The sequence below is a fragment of the Alligator mississippiensis genome, chromosome 1 (genome assembly GCF_030867095.1).
Source record: "Alligator mississippiensis isolate rAllMis1 chromosome 1, rAllMis1, whole genome shotgun sequence".
In the NCBI taxonomy this organism is placed as follows: domain Eukaryota; kingdom Metazoa; phylum Chordata; order Crocodylia; family Alligatoridae; genus Alligator; species Alligator mississippiensis.
Genome location: NC_081824.1, coordinates 201,643,162 through 201,665,920, shown reverse-complemented (window position 1 = coordinate 201,665,920; position 22,759 = coordinate 201,643,162). Strand labels below are relative to the sequence as shown.

At 42.5% G+C, this 22,759-nt stretch overlaps 1 protein-coding gene and 1 long non-coding RNA gene across 3 annotated transcripts in view; one reads left to right on the top strand and one right to left on the bottom strand.

The window, feature by feature from the left end:
• Positions 1 to 19,816, top strand: part of FSHR (follicle stimulating hormone receptor) — a 202,018-nt gene extending 182,202 nt beyond the window's left edge. For both annotated transcript variants that reach the window (XM_059719076.1, XM_006258373.4), the window contains exon 10: positions 14,448 to 19,816. In XM_059719076.1, the coding sequence (XP_059575059.1) occupies positions 14,448 to 15,681 (1,234 nt within the window). In that variant the 3' untranslated portion in view covers positions 15,682 to 19,816. The remainder of the gene's footprint in view (positions 1 to 14,447) is intronic.
• Positions 5,284 to 7,279, bottom strand: LOC132245879 (uncharacterized). The gene is made up of 2 exons (XR_009457593.1): positions 6,264 to 7,279; positions 5,284 to 6,140 (listed from the first exon to the last, which is right to left on the bottom strand). It is a non-coding gene; the product is annotated as an uncharacterized LOC132245879 (long non-coding RNA).
• Positions 19,817 to 22,759: the final 2,943 nt, after the last annotated feature.

Below are 22,759 nucleotides of genomic sequence, written 5' to 3'. Positions count from 1 at the left end.
GTGGCTCACAAATATCACAGAATCTGTGTCGTGGTACAGACAACGTTCTTGCAAGCTGTCTAACAGCAAGTACAACTCTAAGTGTGCATAAGCGGTGGTGAAACAGGCTATAAAGATGTTTGTGTTACCAGAGACCGTGTAACGCTCTTTGGCGTGTTTCCAAGACACGCAGGCTGCCTCATCATCAATAAAGTCGCAAGATGAAATTTCATAGGCTGGAGAAAAGAGGTAGCCAAAGAGTTCTTCGGGGTCTCTAACAATACTGGTGTTGGGCAAGTTGGTTCTCTGACCGAAATTACCCCACAAAGAATTTAGAAACAATTTTGCTATTTGGCGCTTGGCAGGATTGGGTTTGATGTGCTCAGGGCATAAGGTCACGTCTTCTTTTTGCAAGAAATTGGCCACGTATCTCTCTTGTTTTTCTAGGTCAGTATACCAGGCGGGGTAGCCCGAGGCTTCCTGCTTCTGACGGAGGTGCATTTTTATGTACTCTGAAAAAAGGGTGCTAGACTTCTCAGCAAAATGCCAAACTTCATAGATTTGAGCTACTCTGTACCCCTTGGCGATAGCTTTATTCAATTCTGGTGTGCACCACGTGCCCAGGAGGGCCCTCTCTTCATCTGTGTGGTCACACTTTTGCTGTCTTGTTTCCGCGCAGAGGCGGCACAGCGTGAACATAAGTTTCCAGTTCATCCTAGTGGGTAGCACAGGGAAAAAAAGACTTTGCGGTGGGTACAGTCTCACCCTGGCTATTCCAAAATAGCTCGACAGGGGTTGGAAATTGTCATGAATGATTTCAGGGTGTCCGATTGGGTATTCCTTCGTTTTGTTTATAAAGGTGTAAAGACTGGTAAAATCGTAATAGTGTATTTGTTCGCCAGGTTTAGTTTGGTAATATAGACAGATGGCATTAGTTCTGCCCCCAAAAAGAGCATCCCTAGGCACCAGTGGAGAAGGCAGCGGGGTTCTGCTTAAAAAATCTGCCAGCTCCCCATCCGTTTCTAACAGAGCCCTCCACTCGTGCTCCCAAATGGTCCTAACGGTAAACCCTTCTCTCTTGAGATAATCGGTCTTGTGCAATGCCTGATAATTCAGAAACCCGAAGGTCGTCCCTGTCAAAGGGTTCTGGTCTTTCTCATTGTAGCAAGTGACACAGCCATGGAAAAAGCATCCATTAAATTCAAACGCCGTAGGTTCCCCACCAATGTTGGCATAGCCGTCTAAAAAATAGGGACCTACATGAAATTCCCCACCCTGTAAGGCATGTTGAATTTGAATATTTTCTTTCTCCGATATGTACATTAGCCACTGAATAGATGGGGTTGAAAACCTCTTTTTCTGCCTGTGATAGTTGTCCGGGGGGAGAAGCGCTACGGTCTGTGGTTCCAAAAACATAAACCTGTACATGGCCATACAGACGGAGGCCAGTGTGATGTATTGAAAAGGATCTATGCAGCATACTACATTTTGGAGTTCACCATCTACTTTCACTCGGTCTACTCGCCATGTCATTTTCATAATCTCATCCCTGTAGAGACAACAGGCCTCTTTCAAAATTTTTACATCCTGCTGGCAATAATAGGCCAGCTCCTTCTGCATGTCAAAGGTCTTATCACGGTTATTCTGATACCATTCTAAAAACTGTCCTTTCTCACCGGACATCATATTTTCAACGCCGTAGTACTCCATCTTTGGGAGAGGTCCCACATAGTTTTGGTTTTCTGCCCTGTTAAAAAAATGTGGGAAATAACCTTTGCATCCTTCAAATCCCATCACCTGTGGAAGTCTGCTAAGTTTCATAGGCAAAAAGTTTAAAGAATCTATGAAACGGATGCCTAGCCTGGTCACTTCAATGCACATGAGTTTACCGCCCTGAGTGATTAGTTTCACACCCATTTTTTCCTTCAATAACTGGCTGACAACGAAGTAACCGTCGTAGCCTTTGGCATTGTGAGCTATGAAGGTGTAGTTCTTGAACTTTTTATCCATAAAAACCTTAATAAAATCAGACAGACACTCTTCACCCTTAAACTCCCAAGTGCTTTCTGGCTTTTTGGGCTTAGCTTTACAAACCCTTTTGGGGTTTTTGCCTGCGTCTTTCTGAGGTTTTTTTTTTCCCCTGTCTTTAGCTCCATTGCAAAAATATAGTTGGGCACATGCATACCCATCTCCTGCACACATTCAAAATCATAAAAAATGTACCCCTCGCCTTCTTCAGGCTCTTTAATCTGGCGCATAAAGCACCAGTGTTTGTTTACATCCGTGATTTTCCCATAACACTGTTTGCACTGTCGCCCTTTGCACTTGTGCTTTTTGTCCACATAAGATTTACACTCATCGCACAGAGTTTTAGTCAGACATTCAATCCTATTTTCAGAGGCCAGGGCCACGTGCTTTTCTAAGCACTCTTTGGAACGACAGAACAGTTTACAGTTAGGGCACCGCTGTGTCCTACCCACGTTTTCAGAGCAGTTTGGGCTCAGGCAAAGACGACATCGGAACCTGCACGTGTGGCTATGGCTGTACAACGTCTGACAAAGATCACAATAATTTCTCATGCTAAACACATTTCTCACATCTAAAACACCATAATAATGTTCACCATGTAGCAGAAGAAAACAGGTGTCGGGGTATCTGGGCGTGTCCTGTGTTTTAAATAAACTCCACCCAGTTTTTTCCTTATGCATCACTATGTGAATGTTAACCTGCTCAAGGTCTTCAAACAAAGCTACTTGATGGAGCATAACCTTTTGATATATAGACAGTCCTAATTTCCTATGCAGTTCTTTGGCACCATCTAGCAGTTTGACATCTCTGGCCCCTCTGCGTTTTGTAACAGCCAATAGACTGCCTGCAAAGCACAGGTTAGTATCATAGGTATTCAAGTCTATTAAATACTTCCTCTTTTTAGTAATGATCTGGGAATAGGGGATAGAGCTTATAACTCTACGGCTCCCACCTCCCCGGCCTTTCACAACAATCACAACCAGCCGAAATGTTGAATCGAGCAGTATTTCTCTCTGGCTTTGTAACAGCTTACTGAGCCACTCTAAAAACAGCTCAGGGGTCATCTTGTTTAAATTAATAGCTCGAGAGTATAAGCAGTTTGACAAACTCTGCCTGAATACGTAACTGGGCATAATCATTGCCTGTGAATCTCTGGCGGAGTTCTGCTACAATTTCTTCCACCCCATGGGTTATGGCTTCGTATGCCACATGTAACGGCACACGCTCCAGATTCACAAAACGGAACTCCTCAGTGTACCTCATGCCTCCAAACCTGGTTACAGACCACTCTTGCCTTCTCACCCGCACCATATGTACATCTGGTAAAACATCCTCTAATGACTCAGGAGACCGGGGGGCACTTAAGGGGTCCTCTAAACTGTCTTCTACAACAGATTCGTTATCCCAACCCTCTGACCCCTCAGGTCTTGGTGATGGGGAAGGTCTGGGAACATTTGAGGGACCCTCTAAGGGGCTTCCTAAACCATAGTCACCATCTCCCCTCTCTGGCTCTGTGGGTTCTGGTGAAAGGTCCGATCTGGGTGTCTGGGGTACATTTGAGGGACCCTCTAAAGGGGTTCCTAAACCATGTTCTCCATCCTCTCTCTCTGGCTCCGGGGGTTCTGGTGAAGGGTCAGGACTGATAGGAGGAGAAGTGTTTGAGGGATCCCTAGGGGATCTCTTTTTTTTTTTTCCCCTCAAACGGTGTTTAGCCTTCCCCACACTCTTCTTTAACCAGGCCCTTACGTTTTTTCCCCGCAAGCCACTTGCTGGTTGGCCAACCATTTTTACCCCCACGTTTACCATGACTCCCCCTCTTATGATACAGACTACACCTGCTGTCCGAATTACACAGACTACCTCCTCTCTGAGTAAAATTTACCCTTTTGTGCTGGTAGTAATCATGATCTTTCAAAGCGCTCTGCACACTCTTTCTGAGATGTATACACCTGCGTGTACCACTCCAAATCCCCCTCTTTTTTTCACAATAATCATGATCTTTCAAAGGGCTCTGTGCACTCTTTCTGAGACATATACGCCTGTGTGTACCACTTCAAACCCCCTTCTTTTTTTCACAATAATCATGATCTTTCAAGACAGGGTGTTTATACCCACCTCGAAAACCCACCCTCTTTTTTTTTTTTCACAATAATTATGATCTTTCAAAAAAGGAGAAAGACTCTCCTCTTTTTGTAAATTGTGCTAGCAATCAGTCCTGGGTTTCTTATTCACAGGGTTCAGATCACCTGTTTTGGGGGTGTGAATCCTAGTCTTTTTACATGTGAGTTTCTCAGAGGTATGTGGCTTGTTTTCCTCCGAGGAATCGTACCCTTCTGTTCTGTCCCATCCGTCTTCTGGTCCTGATCTGCAGGCTGTGCTTTTAGAGGTCTCTGCCCAGGTCCCTGCTCTTCTTTGGGTGTGGTGAGTGTGATCACTTAGGAAATATAAAATTTATATCTCAGCATTGAGAATTCACTTTCCTCACACACTGTAAATTTAAAATTTGCTTAACCCCTACACACAGATTCTCCTCCCACAGGAAACACAAAGTTTCAGAAGCTGATTTCAGAAAAATTACCTTTTACTACTGGGTAAAAACATGACTGTATGTTCTTGTTCTGCTTTTCTATTTTAGAAGAAGAGGTTCTGTTTGAAAACAAACAGTTGTTATAACTTAGTGTGATTATAGCAACACTGCCACAAATAACCCAATCCTTTTAAAATAATTTTTACCTTATTGTGGTAAAATGGCCTGGGGCTTCCCCACCTGATAAACTCTATGTAATATAAATGAAATGATACAATAAGTAAGTCCTCTGTATTAAAAATTAAATAATAGATTAAGGAAAATAGTGCATGTATAAAGTAAAATATAACTGTATTAAAATAGTCAGCACTAAAAGACAACCCACCCCCTTTAGTCTTAAAAAATGTGGTGATCTGGACACACCGGGCCTCCTTTTTATCTTTATAACACACACCCCCATCACCCCTATACCATAACACAATCTGTGAGAATATATCTTTTTAAATTCAGTCTTTATTTCCCTTAAAAACTTTTATAATATTTATTAGTTTATTTTGTTAAACTTTCTTCTAAGAAGTGTTTCTTATCACATCCAGTGACCATTATGCCTTGTCGGCCTTATCTTTACAGCAGGCCTTTTGGTAAGAGATAACTTATGGTCATCTTTTTTTTTTTTTAGGTCTGTTTTATCTTTATAACAAGACCCCCACCCCACCCCACCCATACCATACAAAAGCTGTGAGAATATATGTTTTTAAATTCAGTCTTTATTTCCATTAAAACTTTTACAATATTTTACTAGTTTATTTTGTTACCCCTTCTCCTAAGAAGGATTTTTATCATTTCTAATGACCATTAAGTCTCAATGTTTTATCTTTACAAAAAAACCCTATATGTATGTGATTAGATATCCAAGACACTAAAGCAAATGCTAAAATACATTAGATGTAGAAAACTGTTGTTGTGTTTTACAGCCTCACATTCCCCAGTCTCCCACCCAGAACAGCAACAGAGGTACGCCCCAAACTCATTTTGCTAATCCTTTCTCTTAAGCAGGGTTTTATAATCTCTAGCACCAATTAAGCGTTCAATATGGGGTATGAGTGTTTCATCTTCCTCAGTGATCAAATCATGAAGGGCAGCCTTAGGATCTTCTGCAGAATACACAGTGTTTAGAAGCTGTCTAACCTGAATTAAGTGTTTCTCAGTAATTCTGAGACTGTTCCTGGCAAACCCTATGATTATAACAGCATTGAAAATGCTATCAAGACATATTTCCTGGCAAAGATCCTGAATTATTTTATTTATGTCTTCATCTAACCAAGTAATACATTCATGGGCTTCTTGACCCCCTAAGTCAAATGTGCACCCCCAGCATAGGTCAAAAAGTCTCTGCCTCAAGCAGTATTTCATTATGCCATAAAAGGAAACGCGAACAAGAGACTTCATGAAAACTTTACGTTCACGTGATGTAAGAGCTTGTGTAGATTCGATGCCGAGCTGACTTCTTAACTCTTCAGCCTCATCAGGTCTTTGTTCTCTGCAGAAGCATACACTTCCTTCTGGTGAGGAGGTTTTCTGGTGTCATTAAAAAGGCTTCATCTAGCTGCAAAGGAATTCAAATAAAGGACTAAGTTAGCTACTTCCAAACACACATGTGCCATGAAGTGAACCCCACCACTACCGTCACAACCCAAAGACCCCCACATTCATGCTCCAAGTCTCTTACCGGTCTCTCCTCTGCAGTGACCTCTACTTCGCACGCAGGCTCAGGCACAAAGATACCATCTTGAAAGTCTCAAAGTCTGCTTCGAGGTCCTGGGTCTCCTCCAATTGCCTGTTCACAGGCTCTTCCCCAACAGGGTCAGGCGTCTCAAAGAGTCTTTGGGCAAGGAGTCGGATCTCCTCCTCAAAACTATTTCTACGGTAACGCTTTCTATAAGGCCGTCTTGGTATTGTAGTGAGTGGGCCTACAGGCATTGTGAAAGAATCCATATCTGCCCTTGCTTGCCTTAGCGTGGTCTCAGATAAACAGAGGGGTCTTTTGGGAAAGCAGATAGACCTAGTGGGTTTACCGCCTAAACCCAATCCCCCCACTGTACTCATTCCAATTGGTTCAGGATTGTTCTTGGGAGGTCTGAGGCCTCTGAAACCCCTGCCAATTGGTTGGGGGTGTTGGGGTGGGTTGTTAGAGGGGTCACATCACCACCCTACCACCCCATAGGCTACGCCTGTGCTCCGGCGTAGGGGGGGGTTAGAGTGGTCAGGGACCTGATAGGCCATAACAGCACCATGTGATCTAGGGCAGATCTTGCAGCATGAGGGGTTGGGCTTTGAGGGTCTGCCTGGGTTGTCCTTCTGATGTCATGAACCATGTGGTGTTGGTGTCACACACCACATGTTTGGGGTCAGGGGCGGAATTGCTGATGTCACGCACCATGTGACCGGGGTCAGGGGCGGAGTTGCTGATGTCATGCACCACGTGACCGGGGTTAGGGGGTGTGGCTGATGACGTCACACACCATAAAAGGGGAAAGGGGGTGGAGCGAAGGGGGCAGGACTTCCGGTCCTGCCCACCTGTCACATTTGCATTGAAGGGTGGAGTGCCATATACTACTGGTGTGGTCAGAGCAGATTCAGTTGAAATGGAGAGCTTGGCTGTAGATGGATCTAGTGATGTGCTTAGGATGAATGCTGGTGGCATGAAGGTAGCTGTGGAGATCAATAGGTTTCTGATACAATGCAGTAGTGATGTGGCCACTGCCAACCTCCACTGCAGTGGCCATGTCTACATGAGATGCTGACTGTGCAGTCATTACTGCACAGTCATTTAGTACCTGTATAAAAAAGTAAGTACTAAATGACTGCGCAGTAATCAGAGTTACTTCACAGTAGCATCACCAAATGGCTTTTAGGTGACGCTAACTGCGCAATAACTTATTACTGTGCAGTAGCGTTGCATCGCACTTCCTGCCATGCAATGCTACTGCACAGTGGGCGCATCTACACATGGCACTACATCACCATAGCAACACGCTACAGTGACATAGCATTGTCAGGCAAAAACTGCAATGCTGCAGCTGTGTCACCATAGCAACACACTCCTTCATGATGGCGTGCTGCTATGGTGAAGTAGCAGCTAAAAACAACCACACACGGCTGGCACGGCACAGTACAGGCTGTTATTGCACCATCATTTAGTACTTCCACAAGGAAGTACTAATTGATGGTGCCATAACAATGGCTCCATATGGCCATGTGTAGATGCACCCAGTAGTAATGAGCTACTGCACAATCAGTATTTCACATAGACGCAGCCAGTGTCTACAAAATTAATCTGCTGCATGGAGTATTTCAGAGTTAGTTTGATGGAGGGGTGGAAGTTGTTAAAGTCATGGTGACATCTCTGTAGAGTTTCCTTCCCATGTGTCCATATTATGATGATGTCATCAGTGTAGTTGAGGTATACTAGGGGAGTGAGAGGGCAGCTGTGAAGGAAATGGACTTCAAGGTGTGTCATAAATATGTTGGCATACTGGGGAACCATATGTGTGCCCATGCCAGTTCCATTTGTTTGTAGATATAGGGAATCCCCAAACCTGTTGTCTATGAAGACAACACAGTAGAGCTTAATGGAAACAGAAGCAGTTTTCTTGTCAGATGGCATGTCTACACATGCTATTAATGTGCCTGAATAAACTCCAGTGCAATTCACACCAGATTTATTGTTGCTGAGTGTAACATTTATGCATGTGCCTGGGACTGCAGCACATTGAGCCAGGACAGCACAGCCTCAGCTGGCAGAGGGCACAGGGGGTCAGCCTGCCAGCCCAGAGCTGATCTGCCCCAGCTCAACATGCTGCAGAGGGGCTGGCTGGAGCATGAGGGTGCTACAGTGCAGGACTAGCTGGCAGGCAGCCCTGCATTCTGCCCTAGGATAGTATATGAGTTGGGCAGGACTATCCTACAGCAGAGTTCATTAGATTACTGCAGCCTAATAGTGCTGCGAATGTAGACAGTGATGCTTTACTGCGGAGCTAATTAGTCAACTCTGCAGTAAGTGCACGTGTAAATGAACCCAGCGAAAATGTTCTTTTTGGCTTGTACTCCATCCTTATGAAATGCCCGTGTACAGAGGTATTATATTCATAGTAGCTAATATGGCATTTGCTGGAAGCTTGTCAATATTGGCCAATTTAATCATCATGCTAAACTACTTTTGATGCTGGTCTAGTGAAAGATAAACTGGCCTTAATAAAAACAAGTATAAGGTTTACACAGCAAGTCCTTGTCATGATTCCTCCTTCTGCCTATGAATAAAATGGTTCCTTCTGGTTTCAGGTCTATATGGATGAAGCAGAAGCTGAATGTTAAAACCCTGAAGTTGACATAGCCCATTAGGAGCTCCAGCCAGCTTTTGGATTCTTTTGACATAAAGATCAGCTTGTATCTAAAAGAACTATGTTGATATAACTTTCTTCTTACAGTTATCGTTGTTCTTTGGAAGAGCTGTCACCTGAAATCTATTCTGTAAAAGGCATTGCAACATCAGTAGTCATATTCAAGTCCTGCCTCATGAGATTGTAATATCAGTTTCTTAACTTCCATACTGTCACTTTTCAGTAAGCAGAAGTGCTTAGAGATAGTGCCTCATGTGGCATCTGGATTTGGCCTATTCATTCTACTGAGTCACAGCTGCCCTCTCACTCCCCTGGTATACCTCAAGAAGGCAGGGCAGGGCAGCACCTTGGAAATTAACTGGTTCAGACTGGTTTTGTAGGCATCAGTCTGCTTCATAGTTCATACTTCATAGCATGTGATGAAGTAGGCTGTCGCCTATGAAAGCTTATGCCTCTTTGAACCAGTTAATCTCTATGTCCTCTGACAGACATTACACTTAACACATAATTAACTGGTTAATCACATCCTAAGTAGTGGCCTGGCCCCATGTTGAATCAGTTAATGGTGTGATAAAGCAAGAAATAAGCCACAAAGTTATTACACAAAATTGAGGCTGGTTTTTATCATGCCTGAACGTGCAGCCAGTGCCCAGCCTCTGGAGCACACGGGAGCCTGTCAAGATTCCTGTATGCTCCAGAGGCTGGGAGGCCCTTCAGCTGATTAGGGCTTCCTGTCAAGGGAGTATACCACCCATAGTCCCTAGCTGGGAATCATATGTGCTTCTGTGGCTGGAAGTCCCATGAGCTGATTAGGGCACACACAACCGGAAGCACTGATCAGTTGACGGGCATCCCGCTATGGGAACACAGTGTGATCATGCAGCTGAGAGCTAAGCTTGCTATTTGTGGGTGTAGGGGTGCCCAAGATTGGGTTCCCCCTGCACTGGTAATTTGGTGCAACAGAATCTGATTCAGGATCCCTCAATCACACCTCCTGCATCAGATCCCATCACGCCTTTACCTTAACATCTGTCACGGGCCTATGGTGCTACTCTGCCCTGCCTCCATGTTTGCTGTTCACGTTTCTTTAAGAAATCATGGTGCTTATACAGGAAACATGCTGCTTCATTTTACAAGAACAGGTAGCTGTGGATAGTTTTAATGTAAAACCATTTTGAAAAAATAGAAAATTAATTACCTGTCATAAAAATCCTAGAAAATTTCAAAGGACTGTCAGCCTTCTACATTATTTTCTCTGTTGAAATATCCCTGAATACTGTGATCCAAGACCAGGGGGTTTTAGCAAGAGGAACTTGAAAGAATAATCCAAATCTTCAATTGAACAGAACCCTTCTCAAAGGCCAACATGAAATTGCACAATATGAACAGTTTTTTGCACAGCTTACTACAGATCCCGCCTCCCCAATTGTACAAAGAAAAAGAAATAGAAACTCAGCCTTATTAGCCAAAGTTTTCCATACTCCCTGTTAGATTCAATCTACTATAAACTAAATAAGCAGCCAAACACTCCTGCAAAGTTAAATCTCTAGAGTGAATTCATACTGCATTTGAGATAGATAAAACAGATAGATTGACGGATGGTATAAATGAAGCAAGACCAACCAATTCATCAGTAGAACAGTAACCTGTATGTTCACAGCAGTAGCTAGGACATTGATTCAGTGAGATATTTAAGCCCATTAGTAGTCTCATTAGGTACTAGAAGAAGCTTTGTATTTGGATATAAATTCACCAAATATAAGAAGCACAAATCTGCTAACTGTAAGCAGAAGAACTTACCTGTTCTTCATTGTCTGGGGCAAGCCTGTACAAATTGAGGGGAAAATGGTCAGATAATGGAGCACCCATTCTAGTTAACCTACTTTTGGCATGCTCTTCTGGGTTGTCACGTACCTGTACTACACTTTCTTCACATATTTCCTACTATGCATAACAAATTGTAGGGAGTAAGTAAACATTATGAGACGTTTTCAGAACAATTAGTGATGGACAAATTTTGATGAATATAGAAATCTTTGTTTTTCTTTGCTCCTCCCTTCCCCCATTTTCTACCAAGTGGTATGTTTTGCAATTGTATTTTGTCATTGGTTGTATGATACCAATCTGATATCTCTTTACCTTCGCCTTGCAACCCTTATGCTCATTTAACTTTAACAGAATTACTTAAATATGCAAACTGCAGCATATACATGACTCTTCACAAGAATGGGGCTTTAATTTACAGCCTTCAGAACAGAATGAAATAATTTAGAGTTTATATATGTTCTAATGTAATGCCTTATTCTAAAAGCATAACTAGCCAAATCCAGAGATAATACAAAATAACTGCTCTGATGGAAAGATAGATTTTTATATCTTCTTAATATGACTTTTTTCTAGACAGGGCTTTTCGGTATTACCATGATAAGAACAATTAATAAAATCAATAACAGTAATAATCAACATCTGCTTCTCTTATGTGTGGGATAGGCACATCTCTTGGAAAAGGCTGGTTTTGCCTGTAACAGGAGGCAGAGATGATGTTCTCTGGGACCTGTAGACCAGAACCACCATATGGTATTGTAATCTTCTGTCATTATCAGCCTGAGTCATATTCAGATCTAGAAGTGACAAGCACCTTATTTCATAGTGACTCCTCCGAATCACCTTTTCAGCCTGAAAATTGTTAATCAGGAGGTTAAGACCCTCACTTGTCCTCATGGTCAGTGCCAACAGAATATTGTTAAACCATGTTGGTTTGGCACCGCCATCACAGATGCATGACCTGCTTAGTGCTTCTTTGAACAGAAGCACTAACAGAAAAGCAGAGAAAAATATTGTGCAATAACTTAGGGCCTGAATCTGAGAGTCACAGAAAATGGATGACATTTAGCACCTTTTAGAAACTGCTCAATACCAGCTGGTACTGCCCCACTTTTTAATCGTACCTAGTATCATTTTAAACAGAGTATCTTCTAATTAACAACTTCATTCCAAACTCAGAAAGCAACCCTCATAGGTTCGCTATCTGCCACACCAATATGTCAGCTGGTAGCTGATTCTTGAAAATGGATAGACAGATAGTTACCTGAACACTGTACTGGAGAGAAACAAATTTGGGAAGATTGCTTTGGTTTTGCAGTACCTTGTCAATTGATTAGTTGTTATGCCAAATAAAAATAAGGATGCAACTTAGATCTGGGTCCACTTCTGTGCAAACTCATGAGTGCATGTTTATACAAGTGTAAAGTTCAAAGAGGGCTTGGGTTAAACCATTCCAGTTTGAACAGTCTGAGCCAGTATCTTCTGCTGACACTTCCTTGTTCCTTTTGGTACTCATGAGGTTGGTGATCCCTGGATCTCTCCCCCCTTAATTCTCCCACCCAAATTCTTATTGTTAGAACTGGTCTGGAGATGTATTTTGTTCACGTGAAAAAAGTGACAGACTGAACCATGTTAATCTTTAAAAAATCTCTTGAAACATTTTTGGGAGTTTTATTTTTAAAGTTTAAAAAGCCCCAAACCTATTTTTTTTAATTTTTTATTCAAATTTTAACCAGCCTTTTTTAGATAAAACTCAAAAAATATTCAAAAGCACTATTTTGGTAAAAAAAAATGCCATTTTCATCAATAAAACTTATTAAATGAGGATTGCCTACAACATCTACTTTTAGGAGTCCTAGTTTTCTCTGTTTAAAAATCACCAATTCTCTGATAAAAATAGCAAAAATAGCAAATAGTTAATTTGTTTAACACATTAATCAGGCATGTGATTTTGGAACCTGTTCCCAGGCTCTGCTCTGTCACTGTCACTGCAACCTCCAGGCCACCTAGTGGGGCAGTGGTGCCAGCACAGAGGACCACAGAGCAGCCAGGGCACAGGCTCCGGGCTACTATAATGGGGGGAAGGGGTGCGCAAAGACACAGATGAGCATCCAGAGCCTGCAGCCAGCAACGTAGCCCAGCGGTGTGTAGGGCACCACCCAGCAGGTAAGTCTGTAGGGGAGAAGGGGCATGGGGGAGGGAAAACATGGGGGGAGCAAATCAAGGCCCCCACAGTGAGGGAGGAAGTGGGGTAGGGGCAGGGGCAGGGGCAGGAGCTGGGGTGAATGGGGCCCTGGGGCTGGGGTGGGTCACAGGATGAAGTCTCGAGTGGCTCATCCAGGGGCACAGGGAGGGGCAGTTCCTGCCATTGTGCACACCCCTGGGGGAAGCATGGGGGCACATTCCCCCTGAATTTGTGCATGAGGTGGAGGTGAGCTGCAGGATGCGGCTCTCTCTGCTCTGCTGCCTTTGCCCCAGGATCTGTGCGTGGCCATGCCATGCATTCCTTGCCCACCTGGTGGCAGAAGGCACAGCATGGCATTGCGTGGCTCCTGGGGCAGTAGCAGCAGGTTGCAGAGCCCCAAGCCTGCAGCCCACCTCCACCCCATGCACAAATCCGGGGGGCATATGTCCCCTATGCCTCCCTTGGGGGTGCACGTACTGCTGGGCGCTGTGCCCCCCACCACACCTGAAGAAGCTGCCCATGGCTCTGTCCCATTACCTGCCCCAGCCCTGGAGCCCCAATCACCCCAGCCCCTGCCCCACTCCCTCACTGTGGGGTCCTCAATCTGCCCTCCCTGGCCCTTCCCTCTGTCCATGCTCCTTCTGCTCCACAGTATTACCTGCTGTGCAGTGTCTGCATGTGTGTCTGCCCCTCACTCTCAAGCCACAGCCCCCCCAGTCCTGCTGGTGCCCCTCACACCTGACCCACGGTACCCCGCATCCTGCCAGGGCATGCAGGAACCTCCCTCCCCAGGTTCCAAACCCCACACATACCCACAGCCTCCCATACCTTCACAAATTCCCACATACCCCGCAAACCCACCCCCCAACCATACAAAGTACTTGCATAATTTTGCATAATTTGAGTTTTTCTGTGCATAATTTTGAGCTTTTAGTTGTGCAATTAAAATCACAATTAAATGCATCTATTTTTTGAATCGTGCAACTAATCATGATCATTTTTTTTATTATTTGACCACCCTAGTTTTTCTCCTTAAAATGAGAGGTTTTTACCATGTTTTTCCATAGCGAACGGAAAACTCAGATCCCTGCTTATTATATCTGACTTCCTGTAATTTCTAAACGCAGTTCTGATCGAACATACAATGATTTATATTATTTGTTTATGTTACATAGGCAGCACTCCAAATTATCCCCCTCCAAAATGCATGTCTGGTTCAAATAAGTGGGACTTCTTGCAAAATAAAATCCTTCTAACTGGCAATGAGTTTCATGAACATTTGCAAGTCAAGCCTCAGGCTCATTTATTCTTTGAAATATATTGTGTTTTCAGTATATGTATATTTTTGTAAATGATCATCAGCTTTCATATTAATTTCAAGTCCTGAGTTGGGGTAAATAATCAGTTAACAGTCTGTTAAAAGAAACCGAATGATTACTCTTATTTTTTGCATTACTCCTGCTGTGTGTCTTTCTTATTAACTATATTATTTTTTCCATTCCAGTTCTGAATTGCATCCAATATGTAATATATCTGTTGCCAAGCAGGACCTTGATGAGCAGCCTGTGGACAGGATACATAGAAGATCTACAGCTGAAGATTACATTTCCAACTATGCCATAGATTTTGACCTGCTAGAAAATGAGTTTGACTTTGACTATGGTTTATGTAATGAAGTAGTTCATGTGGCATGCTCTCCTAAGCCGGATGCCTTCAATCCATGTGAAGATATTATGGGATACAATATTCTCAGGGTCCTGATATGGTTTATCAACATTCTAGCTATCACTGGGAATGCTGTTGTACTGGTTATTTTAATAAGCAGTCAATATAAACTTACCGTCCCTCGATTTCTAATGTGCAATCTTGCATTTGCAGACCTATGTATAGGCATCTATCTGCTGCTGATTGCATCTGTGGACATAAAGACCAAAAGCCAATATTACAATTATGCCATAGAGTGGCAAACGGGTGCAGGATGCAATGCTGCAGGGTTTTTCACGGTGTTTGCGAGTGAACTTTCTGTGTACACGCTGACTGCGATTACCCTGGAAAGATGGCACACAATTACCTACGCCATGCAACTGGATCGTAAGGTTCGTTTTCGACACGCTGCGGTGATTATGATTTTTGGATGGTTGTTTGCTTTCACTGTAGCCCTTCTTCCCATATTTGGAGTCAGCAGTTATATGAAAGTCAGCATCTGCCTGCCAATGGATATAGACATGCCCTTTTCTCAGGCATATGTCATATTCCTCCTAGTGCTGAATGTCCTTGCATTTGTGATCATTTGTGCCTGCTATATTCGCATATACTTCACAGTGAGAAACCGCAATGTCATCTCTTCAAACAGTGACACAAAAATTGCCAAGCGTATGGCCATCCTGATCTTCACTGATTTTTTGTGTATGGCACCAATATCTTTTTTTGCCATTTCAGCTTCCCTCAAGGTTCCTCTCATCACAGTGTCAAAATCCAAGATCCTTCTGGTTTTGTTCTATCCTATAAATTCATGTGCCAACCCTTTCCTCTATGCAATTTTCACAAAAACTTTCCGCAGAGACTTCTTCATTTTACTGAGCAAGTTTGGCTGCTGTGAAATGCAAGCCCAGATTTACAGAACAGAGACTTCCTCATCCATCCATAACTCCCACATGAGAAATGGCCATTTTACCCCAGCTTCTAAAACTAGTGATGGAACCATCTATTCACTGGTTCCTCTGAGCCAATTGAACTGAAATAATTGAATGGATCTGGTTTTGTGGCAGCATGGTGATCATTTCAACTGTGAATTTGTGCAATGGCTTTAACATAACACGCAAACTTATGTTTGTATGAGCAAATGAAGTCTTTTTTATTGTCTGCTGTATATTTTATTTTCATGAACTGCCATTGTAGATGGGACAGCAGCACCAGTCCTTGAAGGATAAAGAATGAAACTTCATATCACACTGTGTCCTTGCAGAATTATCTCAAGAATTCCACATGCAGTAGTAACTTCCCCTGTCCCCGCAGACGGAGATATTTACTTTGTTTCCTGAAGCTGTGCCAGGCCACTTACTGCACTGCGGTTGAACAATAAGTGTTAGCTCTAAATGGTTGGGGGGAAAAAACAAACAAACAAAAGAAAAAATGTTTTATTGTAAAACAGAGAAGAATTTAAGGTCACAATAAATTTGAAGAATGAGTAATTAGCTTTCTTTCATTAGAGCTAACTACATCTTTAAGCTGACAATTTAGAAGGCCAAAATACAGCTCTGATACCAGCACTGCCCTTTAGCCCTTTGGAAAATATTTCCAAAGCCCAGAATATTTCCATTTCTGCTCACGAAAGTGGAAGGCTAAGGACATAGCTTAGGCTAAACCTAAGGCAGGAAGTGTCTTAGTCTAAACAAGTGCCTATTAATGAAGTCTTTTGACTCGGTGATCTGTATATAGTTACAACAATTGTTCTTGTGTCATAACATTGGCTTAAGCTTGTGATCTTGTTATTCTGAGCCAGTAAATTTTGACAAGTGATGGGATTCTTTCATCTTATCCTTAACCTTACAAGTCCCAGTGTGGTAATTTTAGCAACCGCAGTGGAACGTGGAAGGAGCAATAAAGGTTACTGGAGGGAAGATATTGGAGGAATACTAGCAAGCCAGGCTGCACACCTTGTGGTTTGAATGCTTGCTGCAGTTCTAGCATTTTTTTAAAATAGTTCTCTTAGTAAAGAGTCAAGTTAGTTTTATAAACTCAAAGGCTTTCTGTGCTTATGCCCCACCCACACTATATGTAATATGGTGAGTGACACTGAGCAGTCTAATGAGGGAGAGAGTGAACAACAAGGAAGAAAGAAGCATCTAGAGGCAGAGCAAACAGACATCATGGAGGGACTCAGGAAATGCTGAATTTCCAGACAAAAAGCTTGCACAAGCAAGAATTCAATCTATACAAAGAACTGACCAGGGATAATAAAGATAAAAACTGAAAGTAAACTTTTTTTATTATTTCTTTGGGAATAAAAAGACAGAAAGTAAATGCAACACTGTTGCCATGAATAATGCCCAGAACACTGGAGTAGTTAATAAAGTTGTTTGACGAGTACCATAATCTCAGGGAAAACTGGACTGTAGGGAGAGAGATTTTTTTTCAACTAGAAGCAGTAGAAAAGGGAATAACTAGTTATGTTGTGCTGCTGAAAACTCCGGTTTCTCTATATAACTGTGGAGGCATTAAAGATTCCCTAATTAGAGGCAGAAACATTTGTGAGACGCAACTTGCATGAGGGACTATTAAGAGGAACAGATTCAAACCTAGCAAGAACTGTCCCAGGAAATGATGAAAACAGTAACAGCTATCAGTGCAAAACAATACATAAACTCAAGCTAAAATAGCCTAGGAAGTGTGACATACTCAGGCCAACCAAGAATTCAGTCATGATATGTATAAAGTATGGAAAGCCACACAAAAACCAAAAAGACCCACCTATGGACAATGGGACAAAGCTGTGGAAACATAACTGTTTTAGGTTTCAAGGTTGCATCTATCCCAAGAAGAAAGAATGGCTATTGCATTAAGTAGCTGAGGATGTAGAAAGGAGAGAACACTATCTGAAATGAGACTTGCACATCCAAAGACTCTCAGTGACCCTAAGTAGCAGAAGAAAGGTGCTGTGAATTCAGCTACCATATTTGCAACTATTGGAAAAGTGACCAATTCAACTTCATGTGGCTCAAGGAGTCATCTGTAATGTAACACTAGCAACATGAGCAAGTAGCAGTGAGGGACTGGAGAAATGTTACTAAATGCTCTTGATATACAATTAAATCATTCTGAGGCCAGTAGACACATGCAGACTCCATCAGGAGCCCACAAATGCAGAGATCCATTATTTCTAGTTTTGGCAGTGAAAAAAAGAACTGCAAGCCTGCAGGGAAGAGGCCGCATTATATAAAACAGTAATATCAGACAAAGTAGTGGTAACAGCATTTCATGTAAATCCTCATTAACCAAAAACTACTTGCCAGAACACTACAAGGAGATACTACTCATCACTAATTATTAAGGCTATACTGTCCTGAGCAAAGCTGTTCACTGTGATGTAAAGAATAAGTTCTGACACACTGAGCTGGTTGAGCCACTGAGCCACCTCACAGTCTTTGCCATATCTTTTGCTTGGTACCATTGCATACAAATGTCTTTGACCCAACTAAACCAAGCACTCCCCAAACATCAAGACTGCTATTGACATTCTTATCCCAAAACCTACAAATCCCAAGTCAAAAGCAGAATATGCAATGTAGACAACCTGAAGCTGAGGAGCACTGAGGTCCCTACAATGGATATCTGTTGACTTCAGTGGAACCCGGACAAACACCGAGAGAATGAGCATCATTGAGGACATCTCCAGACCCGAAAAAAAAGTGAAGGAAGTCCTGTGGTTTATAGGGATGGATAATTATCTTTCTAAATCCTGCACACACCAAGCAGAAGCCCATGTCCCCTTAAGACACTTATCCCATAATAATACCAAATGGAGATGCTCAGAGACTAAATGATAGACAGTTGAAAGAATAAAGTCAGTCATAAAGTGAGACAAGAGGCCTAAAATGTAACAGCCAGATAGAACAGCTAGAGCTTCAGCATGATGCCTCAGAGGAGACTTAAGAGCAGCAGAGGCAAAAGTGAAAAACTGCAAGGTATTTTCTCATAGAGCCTTGACGGACACAGATATGCTTGGGTAAAAAAGGACCTATCTACTTTATTCTCAGGAAAAGGATGATTCCATCATATTACCTTTGAAAAGAAAGTTTAGCTAGATCATAAAGATCAAGAGATGGTAAGCTATGTTCCCAAGACAGAATTTTGTTTAAAATGGACCAAGAGATAATCTCAGTACTCTTTAAGAGATAGCATCATGAAACAGATACGTCTCACACCCAAGGCACCCAAGATTAAATGAAAAATGTGTTGCTGCTGGTCATGCATGAATACCATAGTATACAATATACAGACAATAGGAAACATTTCAGTGCAGTGGAATTCAAATGGTTTAATACCAAATGGAAATTTGATCACAAGCCTTCCTCTGGATACTCAGAGCAATGGGATAGGTAGACAGTAAGAGACTGATGTCAAAGACTTGAAGGAAATTACATGAAATGAAAACTGAAAACAATTATTACCCAACAATGCTGCATCATAGCAAGATACCTCTCATATTCCTCCTCCAGAGCAGCAGCTCCCAGCAAGGATGGGCCTGAGCATGGTCCTCCTATGCCCTCTAACTCCAAACCCAGAAGTTCATTGTTGTGGTCATTTCTTAGTGAGTGCAGGGGGTATGAGCCCAGAAAAGCTGTTCTGGAAAATGTCCAAAACAAACCAATGCCAGGATCCAAAGGACTTAGAAAGAGTATCAGCTGTCAGCTGGTCTGGTCAGGAGAAACAAAGTGTGTAAACATATCAGAGGACCAAACAGATACAACCCAACAAAATAAAGTCAATAATGTGGTAGCCAAAAGTCCCCCAGCAACCAGGATAATACAAACAAGAAATGAAAGACTGCTTTGAAAACCAGCACACTTGAACAGGCCACCACAAGGACCTCACCTGGAGAACCTACATACTGGTAATTTCTGGCCCTGCTATGTCAGTGCACACTATCACAAACAACACAATAAGCAACAACAGTGACGATTATTCTTAAAGGGAAAGACGTAATTACCTGCATGGTACTTGAAAGAGGGAACATAGACTGCAAAGAAGCGATAGACTGGAGGAGGCAACAGGAGGCCAGCCTCTATGTACACTGCTGAAATGCTAGCTAGCTGCAGTTGCAGCATCTCTGTACATACTGTTCTTAATAAAGAGTCCATTTAAGTTTAGAAACATTGAGTCCTCTTCTGTTGTTACCTCTGGTACATAAAACAATGCCCAACAGGGTGTATGAGACTGTTGCAGTCCAGCATAAGTGCAAGAGGAAGCTAAGGGCACAAGCATTTTGTGGTTTTATATGCCTTAATATTTTTTCCTGCCCAATTTGGGATGCCTTCAAGGAGCCTGATTTTTAAAATACACTGGATGCCCATGCTCTGAAAAAATCAGGCCCTTAAACTTGCTTTTGGCTCCCACAACTCACATGTGAAAACCCTGACTGTATTATTTATATCATCTTCCACACTGAACAGTATTACTGTCAACTCCATTGTGCACCTGCCTCCCTACTTAAAAGTGTGGAAGATCAGTACAAGCATAAATGGAGCCTCACGTGTCAGGAGACCTATATTTAAATTCAGTCATTTTGCTAAAAAGGTCCTTGGTAAAAGAGAGATGTTTAGGCTTGACAAGGGGCCTAAAGCAGAACATAGGTACTTTAACTGCTGACATCCAAAATTTAGATCTTCAAAACCCTACCTAGCCCTGGAAACATCTATGTTTCTGTCAGAAGTCTGCTGAATTTCTGTCACTGAATACGTAAGTCTTGATAATACTGAACTTCTCAGTACCTGTTTCATGCCTAAGCCTAAGAGGAAACTCAGTCTAGCTGTTCCACTGCCTACCTGATCTGTAGAGCCTAATGCAGTATTTATGTTCATATAGCACTTAACCCACCCTGAAAAAGAAAGTAGCCTCCTTTTTTTAGTCCACTAGCTCAGTGGTTACAATCCTGATCTGAGATATAAGAAATCCAAATCCAAATATTTTTTCTGCCTGCTTTGGAGCAGGGATTTGAAGTAAGGCCTGCATCCTTTAAAAGTACAGTGACTATACATCCCAATTTGACTGGGACAGTCCCAGATTTTGTAGGCCATCCTGGTGTCCAGGCCAGCTGGTGAAAATTCAAACAGAAGGCCTAGAATTGCAGAGGCATGGGGCACAGCCCAGTGGAGAGGCAGAGTAGTACAGTGAACCAGGCAGGCAGGCCTAGCACCACTCCTCCTGCTTGGGGCAGGGATCGGCCAGGGCAGGACAGAGGAGGATACACTGCTGTGAGCATGGGCAGCTCGCATGTTTGTGTGTGTGGCCGTTAGTTCCACTGCAGAGCAAAATGCCAGAAAAGACCATCAGGAGAGGGAAGGGGATAAAAAACTTCCTGCTACTCTAAATCTAGGTCTGGCTATAGGAGGAAGAAGAAGCAGTTTCTGTTGTCACTCCCTTCACTCACTTCCTCAGCTGAGGATATAAGAAGACAATCCTGTCTAATACAGATGTCTGTATAAGATTATCCTTGGAGTCTGTACTAAAGCAAAGTTTGGGGTAATTTGTGGCATGCTGGTCAAAAAGGTTGACCCCCACTGCCATAAGGCATTCAATCAGTCCCTTAGTTTGTTCCCTACTGCCTGATTAAATGCCCTATGGCAGTGGGGACAACCTTTTTGGCCAGCATGCCACAAATTAAGTCTGCACCTTCTCCAAGTGCTGCTCTTATCCTCTCCCTCTGCTTCCTGCTCCCTGCCCTGTGCTCCCTTACAGAGCTGCCATGTGCCATACACTTAGACTGCCCATGCCACTTACGGCACACAGGCTGTAGGTTGGCCACCCTTGCTCCATAGAATCTATGATAATTTTTCCATGTAATTTAATGGATAATGGCATGGACCCTCAGAAGTCAGCTGCTTCTCTCACTTCTGCAGGTCATCCAGTCACTGGCACTGCTTCAGACTGATATGGGACTGAGCCCAGAGTCTACTTAAAAGGCTAAGTACAGACAGTCAAAAAGCACAAGGCTGAATCGATTCAATCTTTGCAGGTTAATCTAAAATGCAGAGATTGAGCAACTGAATAGACAGTTGCTTTTGACTCCAGAAATGCAGCGATATGCCTGCAGTGGCCCAGGCCAAAACCTGGGGGATGCTAAAGCTTGCCTCCCTGCTCAACTGAAGCAGACAGCTTGGGCCTGCCCACCCTGTAATGGGAGATTTGTGGGAGAGGTGCAAAGCATCCTGGGATGCTGGGAGATTATGAATGAACTTGAATCTGGAGGGAATCTGGACAGAAGTTCAAGATACCAATTTAAACTAAATAAGTTAAGTTTGATACAACATCCATCCAGGTTTATCTCAAACCAGTTTCCACCATTTTGAAAATGGTTATGGGTACTGAACTTCTGTTGTGTTACAGATTTGAACAAATTTTCCATCACTTATACCAGTTTATGTGTAATTTCTGTCCCTAGCCAGAGTTCAAGTTAGCCCACAAAATGTCAAATCCACTGTGCCCTGCTTGATGCAGACTAATCCAGACTTCCTTTTACTTTTTTTCTCCCAGTGGAACACTATTTCCACTGGGTTTTATCTATATGCAGCTGAACATGTCATGATTTTACAATATAACTACCAAGAAACTTAGCCCAACAGAAATTAATAAATTGGATAAAAATAAAATGTTGTCTTTGGCTGTTATACCGTTTCACACAATATTAGCAGATTTTGTTAGAATATATTAACTTCCAAGATAAATATTGTGTACAGTATTTTGCATGATGTGTATAGATAAAAGAAAATTTTGGATACAAAATTATGTTTTCCAGCAATGTATTTAATTTATATTCCATTTCAACAACATCATTATTTCTAAGTCTTATCAAATTGTTGCCTTGTCTACTACTGCAACTACTACCAGGGGTTCCATACTAGCCCTTGGCTCTTCGTAAGAGGTCTGGGCTTAAAAGAATGGCCTATGCTTAGAACACAAGACAAGGGACATGTCCTTGCAGATGTGTTTAAATAGTGAAATGTGAGTTCAAATGATACCAATCTTAGTGTATATTAACCTCTGAGAATATATTCTGTTTATCTGTTTGAAATGGTGGTAAGGTTCCCTGCACAGTAA